The sequence below is a fragment of the Patiria miniata genome, unplaced genomic scaffold (genome assembly GCF_015706575.1).
Source record: "Patiria miniata isolate m_02_andy unplaced genomic scaffold, ASM1570657v1 HiC_scaffold_3, whole genome shotgun sequence".
NCBI lineage: Eukaryota > Metazoa > Echinodermata > Asteroidea > Valvatida > Asterinidae > Patiria > Patiria miniata.
In genome coordinates, this window is record NW_024037069.1 from 44737038 (window position 1) to 44750648 (window position 13611).

Below are 13611 nucleotides of genomic sequence, written 5' to 3' on the forward strand. Positions count from 1 at the left end.
GCATGATGACAAGGATATATTTGGGAAGCTTTCCTTTATAATTCTCATTCATGCAAGCGCCCTCAACGGTCAAGAGGGTGACAGTTGTCTGTTGAGTTGACCGACACAGAAGGCGGCAGGTCCTACATGTAGTCCTACCCATTTTCGTCGATGTCTATCAAGTGGAATTTCAATCCTTCTAAAAAAAAACTGTCACCATTTTAACCCCCATTTTGAAAAGAAACCTTAAATATTTACCAGAATGGTGAACGTTCCGCTCCCAACATCTGAAATCAGCGCCTCTATTGCCAGCAGTCTGGTTCTCTGCAAGGATTCTGTCGATGGTAATATCCACGTGGTAGTTTCTGCAGTAGTCTGGGAACCGTTCAGGCCTATCGCACCGTGCAAAGTGAATGTGGTACCTACGGAAGCCCAAAATGGACGCGATGACAGTTAAGTTGTCGCTTAGCATTTCCCTTTCTGACTTTTATTTGTGTCTGTGAAGTGATGAATGTGCGAGCACTTTGTCATACTTTATCAATATATTGAAATGTTTCACATTCGCCATGACCTGGGTGGGTGGCGTGTGCAGTGGTAGTGGTGGAGGAGGGGGAGGGGCCAAGGGAAAGAAGTTAAGGAGGGTATACAGAGGTTGACACGAATTGTTGATCTGAACTCTAAAGTTTCTAACTAAAAAAAAGAAAAAAGAACTGTATGGGCTGAGCAATTGAGATGATTGAGATCATGCCAGTTCATGCAGTTTTCATCGTAAAGAGTTTCCCTCTCTGTTCTCTTCAACAAATTATTGCACTAGAGTGCCCTTTGGGCAAGTCTCCGTCAGAGCATGGAGGTGTTTTCCTCCATGGTCAGTGTTTGACACGCACGAGTAGACACTTGTATTGGGCGTTCATTGAATTTTAATAGCAAAGCTTTTCCTCGTTGAGGGCGCTCTGTTCAAGGGCTCAAAAAAAATTGTTCATGCGAGTATTTGACACTACAGGAATCTTCGTAAACTTCGGTTTAGGAATGGCGGCAAAACAACTTGAAGCCATATGCTGCTAAGCGCCAAAAAGATGCACTGTGAAAAAAATGGGATGACCAAATCGGAACTTGGCCTCTTGTAATAAGAAAAAAATGGAAGTTTGGAAAATACCTCGTGCCTCCATATAATTATATTTACGCGGTTGTTAATAGAATTCAAGTGGTGGAGTATGAAAACGCGCACCCACTGTCTGTAATGGACATTTGCAAACAAAACCCTGTTTTGCCGATTCGAGAAACAACAATACAATCAATCTGACGCAGTCCATTAAAATTAACCTGCAACATGTTGAAATTTCAGCGCAGTAGATATAAACTTTTTGAGACAACTGTAAAAAATCATCTCCATTTTTCTCGACACAAAACATATAGTAGGTTTCCTTTGAAAGCGTGATGGTCTGGTCCCTATTTTGCTACTAAAGCATCCCGAGAAAATGATGGTAATTGCTCCTTTCTCGAGAATGACAGCACACTGGGCGCAATGATTTCCCAGGATGCATATGATTCTATTATGTACTTACGATAATGTAAGATATGATATGAATCATATGATATTTTGACAGCCATTTGTGAATTTTAGCAAATAGTGTCCATTACCTTCAATAAAACTAGAGGTAAAAAATACTATCTGTTAGGCCAAAAAACAAATTAAGTTGGTCTCTGGTCATCGCGCGCGTCGATTTTAATCATGCGCGTCAATCTTTTTTGTTCCCAAAATGTTCCGCGGTAGCTCCAACAGCGCCCTCTATTGCCGCACCTCCTCATTTTTTTGTACCAAAGAGCACCAAGGAATGGGAATTTGCACCAAGGCAAATGATCGAGAGCACCAAGGCAAATTATGGAGGACACCAATGTACATGAAGACACCAAAAAAGCAAAATAGTACCGCACCTTGTCTGTACAATTTAAGCTCGAAAAAAAGCCCCCCCCCACAACAAAAGCCGTGTCGTCAATTCTTGAACTATGGTCTGACCAGAGACCGATTTTTTTTTTTTGGCCTTATAGATTTACTTCCAAGAGGCAGAGGTGCCATGTCTGCATCGTTGATCGACATCGTCAACGTCACATCCGATCCCTGTATAACCTCCACAGTGCAGTCAAAAGGTTGTTCTATCGCCACAACAGCAGGGCACTGGAGACAAACGCCAGCCGTTTCCATGACAACGGTGATCGGAACCGCATCGTGTGCAACGAGCTGTGACAGGTGCAACAATAGGATGATTACTGATGCGAGAAATGAAGCTTTAAGGCAAGTTTTGTGCGTGGGGAAAGGTGGCTTTCCCGGCCAACTCAATATTAAAACGCTTATAATACGGTGATCACAAATGAACCATGCATGTGCCACATTTGAAAGTCCTTAACCATGCTCCAGAATTTTCAGTTTGTATGTTTCTTTACACGGAATATTTAATGTGCTCTATTTTTTTCTATTTTAGACGTTTTTATCCTCTGAAATAATGTAGTTTTTTTTTTGGTTTTTTTTTGTTTTTTTAGCGCCCATGACTCACAAAAAGATACCCTACGTGAATTTTTCTCCAGTCTAAAATAAGTCGAGAATTGTACAGTAAATATTCCTTAACTAAACGTGGGCGGCTTTTTTTGTTCGATGTACGTCTCATTCAAAAGTGAAGAACTTTTGTATTGCTATAGAAAAAAAGCACTTTAGAAAGAAAATCTATTCTTCGGGGTTAGCACGCAGCAGAGCAACTTTATGCAAGAACAATAACCATTTTAATGATTTCGATGAATTTTCACGACCGAGAAAACAGTCTAAAAACAGCCGGGCTCATGTCCACCCTAATTTCCGTTTCAACATTACCGACACTTTTTATCAAAATTCGCGGATTGTGTTTGCTTGACGTATAGCCTGTTAGTTTCGCCAGTCCACTTTTCCTTTTTTTATGTGAACACTGGCTAATCTAGTCTTTTGAATTAAACCACTTGTTATCCGCGTGATCGATTGAACAGAGGTTGAGGTCAACGATTCTTTTAATTTAATAATAGAGGGCCTAATCATTACAATCAATTCAATATCGTTTCAAATAGGACGTTTTACACGTTTTTTTTTAGGGCAACGTACACGCTCTATTGCGCACGTTTTGACACCAATTTTAGGTTCTTCGTTTAGCTTGCATAATTTACAGGTAAATGGCAACGACAATATTACCGAACACATTCTAGTTCGACCGGAATTTTGGATACCATTTTCATTATTTTACATGTCAAACTTAGAATTTGCACCGGAGATCGGTTTATTCAGGGAAGGCGGGGGGGGGTGTCAGAATCCGCTCCTTCTCTTGAGAGAGGGCTCTCTTCTCAAAACATAACATATACTGCCTAGATGATCTTGGGTTTAATTATGAAGAAGAGGTTGTCAAGAAAATACTTAAAAACACAATTTTCCAGAATTTTCTGACAAGAGCACCAGGCCTGATGCGCAACATACTCGAAAAATACAGTTATTCGTTTTCTATTCGTATCCTTATCTTCATTGTTTGCAATTGAATATATATAATTTTAATGACATGAACTTTTCTTCGGAACATATTTTATGCAACCTTCTACTCCTCTTAAATTTATGAAAACTAGTTGACATCCCTTTCGGTTAATTTCATTCCCAAGTGCACTTCTTTAAACATCTAACAGTGTCCATGCTTTTGCAGACAACAGAGGGAGCTGTTGCTGTGATGTCATTTCAGGAAGACTATACAGTTTAGAGGTTTTCTGTTTAAATTGGGAACCCAAAAACGTGCTCATTGAAAACACACATGAGAAAAGTTTATTCATCGGCTGACTTATTTCCCTTGATGAATTGTCAACATGACTGTCATGTACTGACACAACATCGAATCACCAGAGAAAAGAAAATTTATAACAGCAAAATATCTAAAATTCTGGCAACTTTTGGTGCTGAAATAGCTGTAACACGGATGGTCTCTGCCTGAAATGACATCACACTGTTTGTCATGAATATGTCAATGTGCATAAGCAAAAAAACCAAAAAGACACCAAAGCAACCATGAAAATTGCTAAACAAATTGATAGGTTAAATTCCCCAAATTTTATTTCGAAGGAATGCATTAAACAAATTACATCGCATGGTTCGTTTAAACTTGTCATTCAAATTCGAACATCAGCCTACATGTATTATGATCATTTAAATGAGCCATTTGTGCTCTCTTTTTTTGGTGATTTGAGTTAGTCTACTGTCAAGTATCATTTTGTTTTACTTAGGAAGATAAATTATTAGGAAAAAAGGTGTTTTACTTACCAATAAGTCTCTTTGTCCCGTCGCCACAACAACGAAGTGTCCGCTGGTTGGATACACGTAACTGGTAGCCAAAGCAGTCTCCTCCCAAATGGTCAGGCTACCGTCACCAGGTTCGAATCCCAGCTTGGAACTGCTAGTGACATCACCGACACTAATACCTGTAACGGTAAGTTCGGTAGGCTTGCCAGCGATGACGGTGCCCGTTGGTTCAACCAGCTGAATGTTTGGTAGGTTGGACGGGATGGGGTCCACGGGGACCGCGACGTGGGTGTCGTTACCGCAGCTCTGTTGCTCATCACCGGGACAAGGGTCGCCACAGACCGGCGATGGATCTGTGAGATAGGCGGTGCTTGAACACAGACAGTGACCAGCCTGAGAGACGACAGAAAAACAATAATAGGATTTATAAACTTCTCAGGACTTCTCGAATTGTTCTAGCAAACAAAATGCTTGGACAAAAGCTAAACAATGAGTTACTTCATTAGTCCTATCGATCTTTTGCACTGCCATCTTGAAGGTATGTGCTTTTGTTCAACAGGGACATGCACGAGAAGAGCTCTTGTGCAATCATTGTTACAAATTTTAATGAATTAACATAACAAAACACACGTCAAAGATGACTACTGAATGCAATTGATCTATAAGTAATGAAAAGTGTATGGAAAATTGTATGGGTAGTTGGTAGGTCCTCTATTCCTCCATCGGTATTTGTACGGACGGAGTAGCGCTTTTCCTAGATACCCAGATTTGCTTCTGTAATGAAAAAGCTAAATAATAAGGATTTTAAACCTGCCTGCAATCCCGAGTAACTTTGCGACTGTATGTAACATGCGAAGATACAGTCTTCATGCTTGACATTGGTTGGGTCGTAATTCCCGCCAGATACCCGGAATTTCGGATTCGTTTTGTTCATCGGGTAGCATCCAATTTCTAAGACGGCTGATAGTTGAGATAAAAAAGAAAGGTTCAAATGGCTAAGCTGACGCAAAGTCACAGAAGCTGTAAAAATTGAGCTTTGAATTTAAACATTTTTGTACCCACATTTTACATGTTTAGCCTTTAGTCGTGTTTAGATGTATTGCACAGTTTCTGTTTGTGATCGTGACATCAGGAATAACTATAGGTATATATTTTGGGGTTCGTAATTTTAGACATTAATTTTGGTGATAAAAAAGACTGACCTCTTTAAACTTTTGTGTTTATATATGCTGAAAAAAAACAAGAAAAAAATGCTCTCATATATTTCTTTTCTAAAATAAACAAGGAAACAAAAACTAAAATGCACGAGACAAATTCACAAAATGCATTTCCTGTTGGTCAAAGGAATGGACATAAAACTAAGAATTGTTAACTTTAACTTGGAATTCAGAAAAGGTGCGGCGCTTTAAGCCCGGTTCATACTCGGCACGAAAGCGAAAGCGAACGCGAATTTGTGACGTCATGGCGAGTATTCGCGCTGCGAATTCGTAAAAGTTGAACATATTCAACTCGGGCAAATTTCGCAGCGAATGTTTCATGACGTCAAGTTTGCTTCGCATTCGCATTCGCGTGAAGTATGAACCGGGCTTCAGGCCTACTCTCTTATTTCCAAGGAGTCGGAACATTCACTCCATTCGAGTGAAGATTCATTACCACTGACTGAAAGTATTAGGGACCAGACGTTTTAGAATTTCATTCAATCGAATAGACCTAGTCTTCACTCAAGTTGGATTAGATTGGTCTAATTGGATTCGATTTTTTTCCAGAGTATTTTAATCTAATTAAATGAGATTAATTTCGTCTAGTCCAATATAGTTTCGCTCTTTGGATTTAAATTTAGAGACTCGTTAATTAAAAAAAACTTAAAGTTATATATACGCTCTAATTTTGTGATGAACGGATTCTTGCATAATTATACACATTTCTATGGAGCCGTGCATGCATCTACCACCCCAAAGGGTAATAACGTAGAGACGGTTCATACTCGGCGAATTTGTGACGTCACAACAAGTATTCGCGCAGCGATTTCGCAAAGGTTGAACACATTTCAACTCCGGTTAATTTCGCAGCGAATGTTTAGCTACGTCAAAACCGCAATTCGCTTTCGCGCTGAGTATGAAACGGCCCTCATTTAAAACGAAAACTGACAAAGATACATGACTGAAAAAAATTGACTTACCATTTACAGGCTGTGCGATAGTCTGTTGAAAATAAACGAGCAATAAAATAATTCTTCTTAGGACAAGAATGATGCAGTTGACAACAGCACATTGTTCCCAATGATAAAAGAGTCAGCGAATTCATGTTACTGGCTGTTCCCCTGATTATTCGTCTTGCAAATGCCGCATAAATCAGCCTCTATGTTGAACACAATTTCCAAAGAATTGGTAATATTTACCAATAGGGTTATAGGAGCATGAATTCTGGAGGTTCCCGTGACTGTGAAAATGTTGGAAAACCGAGCTGCAAAAAATGCTCAAGCATGCACTCTACTACTGAAAAGATTTTTCAGCGGTAATGTTTCATGTATTATTACGATTTCTGAGAATCGTTTTAAAATTGAAAAAGTGACCATGCATCTATCAAGCAAAATAAGTGTCATTGATAAAGTTCTAAGCTAGTTTTACAATTTTAGCAGTAGCTTAATGTCTCCTTAAACCACTCGCTGTAGCAGCGTAAATATTTTGGGTAAAAAAATCATCAATATTATATTTACAACGATTACACGCTTTGATGCATCAACGTACTCTACAATGCATCAGCTAGACCACATTATTTACCTTGATGAATTGTCAACCCAGGCCACTATAGGTATCATAATACTCTCAAGCGCCATTACCATGGCAACAGAAAATGTAACTAATTTGGTTTCAGTCATGTTCGTTCAGAGGGGGAACATGCAACGGAGCTTTGTTAACGTTGCAATTCGGCGAGAGTACGAGAAGGCCACACAATAATTACGGAACCATCGATTTTCGAATGGGAAGGAGTCCGGAGTATTTACGACCTTGGAGTCCTTGAACACGCCACAAAACGAAGCAATGAAAGGCTTTTGTTTATTAATGAGCAAAAAATTGATATTTCCTCAGTGCATTCACGAGCCAAGAGCACAATTTCCGTGAAGAAATAATTAAATTCAAAAATGTGTATGAAAATGCAAACTGACTGAAATCGGGAAGATTTGTTTTTGCCAATTTGCTTATTTATATCTGATTACGTGGAAAACAAAACGTCCGATAACAAGAGGGGCGTTTTCTGGTCTTTTCTTTTCGCGATTTCTCATTAGCGTTGTCATGCTCTTTTATGCTAATTCTTGTTTAATAATAGTCATTTTTAAGGGAAATTCTACGTTTTTCTGTGTGCTGTGGTTTATATACCCATACATTTTTACTGTTTCATCTTTTACGAGAACAAAGCCAATAACGTGATTCCATGGTAACTCGCGTTACATTTGAGGGGGGGGGGGTGTCTTCCATCAACTCTGTGGTGTTAGTCTGTAATGTCAAATCATGCTATTCTATAATGTTAAGTTTTTATTACTTTTGGGTACCAAAAAAGGACATGATACAAAATTAAATACCTTGCATTTGAAAATTGTCCTCATTCTGTGCACTGTTGGCAGAATCGTTTCAGTGCCCTTACACAATTAAAATTATTTGATACGCTTCCATGATCAAACATGAAATCTCTAGAGCAATGATTGCGGTAACTCGCGTTACCGCAACTCGCGTTACAGTTTGTCTGCCCATACTTCGGTATAAGTTAAATATTTGTGAAACTATTAATGAAAACAAAAAACTATTTGGGCTTAGAATATTAACATTTGTGTCTGATTTAAAACCAAAAATCTCACAATAACTCTTGTATTTTGCATTTGAAAACAAGAAGCCAACTGACTACCTAAAATTCATTATTTTAGCCAAAACAGTTTGTCTGCCCATCTTTGGTATAAGTTAAATATTTGTGAAACTATTAATGAAAACAAAAAACTTTTTGGGCTTAGAATATTAACATTTGTGTCTGATTTAAAACGAAAAATCTCACATTGTATTTTGCATGTGAAAACAAGACGCCAACTGACTACCTAAAATTTATTATTTTAGCCAAAACAAACACATTTTGTGGACATAAAATACATTTGATCATATTCCATCTCACTAGTGCGCCACTTAAATGAAGGTCTTTTTGTCCCCTTTAATGTGATACCACGATTGAGGTTGTTATGTTTCATAGATATTCCACTTTTCACTGACCCGTGTCGACTTGTGCGTGGAATTGCCCAATATAGAAAAGATCTTAATGATTAAACGACATTATACACAATGGAACATTCCTGAATTGGAACATGACATTCACAATTTGAGAATAAGTTAATCGCATTGGACAAATTTGGTAACTTAAAGGAAATACACAGCATTTGCAATAAATCTTAAAGGCCCTGTCACACTGTCTGCGATCTTATATGCGCTCTCACTGCGTCCTTGAAAAATAGCTGGGGCGCAAAAACAACTACTACATCGCAGCGACAACTACATAGGTTGCCAGATGGGCGCCAGAGGTTCTTAATGGTCTCTGATGAGCGCAAAGATCTTTGAACATGCTCAAAGCAATCGCAACACCTCTGTGCTCTTGCCAGGGCGCCGTAATGATGCAACTCGGGCGCTGTGCGAGTGTGAATCGTGCGACATTGAAGTGGCATTGAGGCAGCCTATAGGCGCAAGTCAGTCGATATAGTCTCCATGAGAAAGTAACTCGACTGCGATGAACTTGTAGAATAATTTTGAAACTGGACTGTGTATTGACCGTTTTGTCGTGGTATTTATACAGCGCAAGTGACGTCACATGAGCGTATTTTGGTCGAATAGAGAGCGCGACGCGATCTACTAGGACGTATCAACAGCGAGCAGAGCGTAGTGTGAACGCAGTGACAGCGCAGCGGCAGCGACTAGATCAAGTAATTGGGCTTGACAGGGGCGCATAGAGAGCGAGTTGAGCGCATCGTAAGCGCGGGAAGAGCACAGTATGAGCTTAGCTTGACCTTCTTTGAGACAGAAAGTTGTCATTTTCTTGCGTCCTCGCTGCGATTGTTAAATTTATGAAATATTTTTGGTCGCCGTAACTCCTATGAGATCGCATAAAATGTGACAGGCCCTTTAAGCAGGTTGTTGAAAAATAACCTGTCGAAATAAACGTTCAGTAGATATAAAATACTTTTTGAGAAAACTGTAAAAATGCATCTTCATTTTTCTTTTTCAATTGATTCGTTTTAATTTGCACCCTCTTGTGGCATGATCCCAGTTTGTTTTTCTCGGGAAAAGTTTCTCATATCACAGATATGTAACCGAGTACAAACTTAACTAAATTCGGTCAATTTTGGGCGGTCTTCAAAAGAAAGTTTCTTTTTCTCGAGATGGTTTGGTTCTAACCATCGAGAGAAAATGATGGTATTAATTCCTCTTTTCTCGAAAATGACTGGGCGCAATGATTTCATAGGATGCTTGATCCTTTGATTTACTGATAATCGAGTAGGATATATTTCGTAATATTTGAAAATGGTGAAATAAAAAAAAAATGTCAAAGAAGCTACCGACTTTTAGTGGTCCTTGTACTTGCACTACCATTTACTTGCGTGTACTGACGATGAATAATATTAGGACATATTTACACACTTCATATCGAAATAGCTTACGCTTCCATATCAGAGACAGTTCAAACATAGAGGAAGTCCAGGAAATAATTCGAAATGGAATTGACGTTCCTCTGATAGCAAGGACCTAATTTAGATACCAATTGCTCCACGGAATAGGTGAGTTCGAACAGCCACAATCAACTCATTTCACGTACTTGGCGTTCCAAAGTCAGGCCGATTGATTTGACTTAGAGTTTACATTTGAAACAAGGAGTGACTATATGCGACAGATGGACTATTTAGTCTTTCGAAACGACTTCAGAGTCCAGTCGCTGGAATATTAGTTCTGAAATCTGAAATCTGTCTGAAATTATACTTGGTCAACTTCAGTCGCCAGATACATTTAAAATTATATATAGCAAATGTGAACAATATTGCAGTGAAAGTTCACTCCTGGTGGCGCGCTTCCGGAACCCATGAATAGGGAAATTAACGTGCAAAAATTCTAGAGTTTTCACTTATTTTTTTACTTATTTATGTACATTGATTATGAAGAAAATCACCCTCGAAAAAGGCATTTGTACTAAAATTGTTAATAGCATTTACAGAAACCAATGTTGAAATTCAAGCGCCACATATAACCGCGGGGCGATACCAACAGGTGGGCAGAAGGACACTAACAACCTTCACCTCGCAACATCTAAGATTAACATAAAACATGTTTTAAATATCATTACAAAACATATTACCCTTATAATCGCTGCAATAAACTTTGATCTTTCCATATTGAATCGATTCTATATTGAATATAAAATAAAAAAAATAAAAAATATGTACGTACCACAATTCCCAGTAAGAAAATGGTCCATACTTCCATTTCAAACGTAATACATCGTTGGTTTGCCATCATTGTTTTCCTTTGTCATCTTAGTTATAACAAGTGCAAATAGAAGACATCAACCTTCGCTCAATTCAAAGCAGTATGTTGTTAAATGTGAAGTATACTCAGATCATACTAACATGACACTGATGATATCATGTTAGTCCCCATCGAGAGTCACGGGTGGATCTGTTTAGCGGGCCAATAGAAAACGCACAGCGGGTAGCGTCTGGTTGAGTGTCGTTACTCTTCATGCCTTGTTAGCTCCGCTGACCCTCATAAATAATTCCAGCAATTTTCGAGGATAAATAGCGTATGGTTGCCATGGTAATCGGTTCAAAATGGGTAATGACGCAGAAGCCAGATCCATTAAGGCCGTGTTGGGAACACTTAATTGGTATTGAAATAACTGATGAGAAGACACAGAGAATCCAGATCATTGTTATGCAAATGCTGTTGGGAACATACAATGGGTTTACGAAAGACGTTGGTAGGATGGTCCGGGTCGCTAGAAAGTGCGGAGGGGAGTTTTGCAGACTGGTAAAAAAATATTGGGGGTTGTCTGTACTGGTACCACATAACGCGTTAATATCTTAACGATGACGACGTGTCAAATTAGTTTTATCACTGGCAGCAAGCAATTTCGCATTCTTAAAAGACGACTTGTTTTGATAAATAAGTTTAGTAACACTACATGACGTGCGCGTGCAGATACCTATGATAAGACAGCAATTTAATGAAGCTTTAGTCGGCAACCTTTAGTTTTACACAATATAACACGTTTTCGTGGGCGGTATGTCAATTTAAATTACACTCCTGATGGTCGTTCAAAATAAGCAGCGGCTATTTAGTACATGTATTAACACTGAGGGTCACAAAAGCTTGGCGGGAGGGGAGGTGGAATATTCCACTCGACACTATAGGGGGCGCCGTTCAAACATATACGAATAGTAATACTATGTATAGTTTTCTCCAAAACCATTTTCATTTCTTCAACTCTTTTGGGGACACAAGAGGACATAAACAAGCCCATGCAGCTATCTAGAATTAGTTGATTCCAGTTGCAAACCTTTGCCCAAAAATGTCCGTGCCTCTACACGGAGGTTTTATAGCCCAAAAAAATTCAAAATTTAGAATTGTTCTTATTCGAATACCTTTCAAATAGTCCCTAGCATTTAACAAGTACTTTGGTCTTTCTCATATTTTCAGGAATGTTCCGCCAACTAAGCTAAGACCTGCCTTCCTTTATTTTTTTTTTTTAATTTCCATTAATAAAACATTGAATATTCATACCCTGTGAACTTTATTGAGAAGTTAAATATTGTCAATGTTTATTTCGTAACATGTGTACTTTGCCAAAGCTAATCCAAATTTGATGGAACGTCAAGGGTCAAGTTTCGCGGAGCTTTGCTGTTAATGGAAAGTATATTTTGCTTATAGCAGAAAAACGTCGATAGCCAAAAGGCCATGTAATATTTAGTGCGTGTGACTGGTTTATAGTCGACTTATCACATATTTTTTTCTGCGAAAGGGGATTTCCGACGCCACTTCATTTTTTTTACGTCAATACAAGACAAGAAACAAGGGAGATAAAAATCCGCATACACAAATTTCAGTATTCGTCTGCTGATTTTTCTCTAAAATATGGCAATAATACAAACATGTAGGCACAGAGTATGGGGCTGTTCGAGTAGTTTGTACAATTTTCCTTCACATGCTTTAAAAGTTTATACAAAGATAATTGCTGAGTCGTTTTACATCAAATAAGTCAATATTCAATATTTAAGGTCACTGCGAGAGGGCGCTATCTTTGCTTTTAGGCAAGAATGATCACTTAGTTTAGATCCTTTATTCCCATAAAATGCACAATAAAAAGAAATACAAATCGTAAAGGCCTACACATACAAATTACACAAAAACAAAAATACCCAAACCCGAAAATACACATTTCGTGATTTTGTCTGTAATATATACTTTTGATATTCTCATAAAAAAACAAGTCCAGAATAATAAGAAAAGTGTGCAACAAACAAGGAAGCCCACAGACATCGAAACAGACATAGACCATGCTACATTTGTTTACAAACTGGGGAGTCAGGTTGGCGTAGCGGTACTTTCCTCGCCTTCCACCGCTGTGACCCGGGTTCGAATCCCGCCTAGGCCAATTGGGATTGGGTTTTCAGTCCCTGCCTGATTCCGTGGGTTTTCCCCAGAATATTCTTCTAGGCTTTTCCTCCCACCTCTAAAACTCTAAAACTGTAACTTCTTCTCATTGTCTTCTCTCCATTTATCCATCCTGTTATTGGAGCTTGCGCTGTTGGATGTGGCTGAAATAAAAGAGAATAAACTGCATGTTGTGGTCACTTTACGCAAACTGTTCTCATCTTGCACTGCATGTGTATCTCTTGAAATGTGATTGGTGTGAAAGTGTGGACATAAACTGTTTAACGCGTGCTAAAAACATGAAACCATGTTAATGGTTTTGGGTTGCCTGTCGGTTGCCAGTTGGTATGACGTCCAGCAGTTTATCCAGCTTTTGATATGATTCGGTGGGGGAGGGGGTGCAAAATCAAAAGTCTTAGTCAGCGGCTTATCAGCATTTGATGTGGGGGGAATCTATGCGCTGTCATTTTCTGTTGCTGACATTTTGACGCCCTATTTTTTTAAAGCTTGGTTTTCTTTATTTGTCGTTCATGTCAGATCTCTGGAAATATTACCAGTACAAGAAAACAAAAACAAAAACAAAAACGACAGGGCGGGGGCAAGTCCCCTCCCCCAGCTCAGCCAGCTGGATACGCCACTGATGACGTCACAGGGCATATTCTTTATATA

The 13611-nt window shown here is 38.8% G+C and overlaps 1 protein-coding gene across 1 annotated transcript in view; it reads right to left on the reverse strand.

The window, feature by feature from the left end:
* The window catches only part of LOC119737627, a 55578-nt gene extending 44628 nt beyond the window's left edge, over positions 1–10950 (reverse strand). The window contains exons 1-6 of the mRNA XM_038212094.1: positions 10741–10950; positions 6450–6471; positions 5085–5230; positions 4292–4663; positions 2032–2215; positions 238–401 (exon numbers count right to left, since the gene is read on the reverse strand). Coding sequence (XP_038068022.1) covers positions 238–401; positions 2032–2215; positions 4292–4663; positions 5085–5230; positions 6450–6471; positions 10741–10809 — 957 coding nt within the window. The 5' untranslated portion in view covers positions 10810–10950. The remainder of the gene's footprint in view (positions 1–237; positions 402–2031; positions 2216–4291; positions 4664–5084; positions 5231–6449; positions 6472–10740) is intronic.
* Between the last annotated feature and the right edge of the window lie 2661 nt (positions 10951–13611).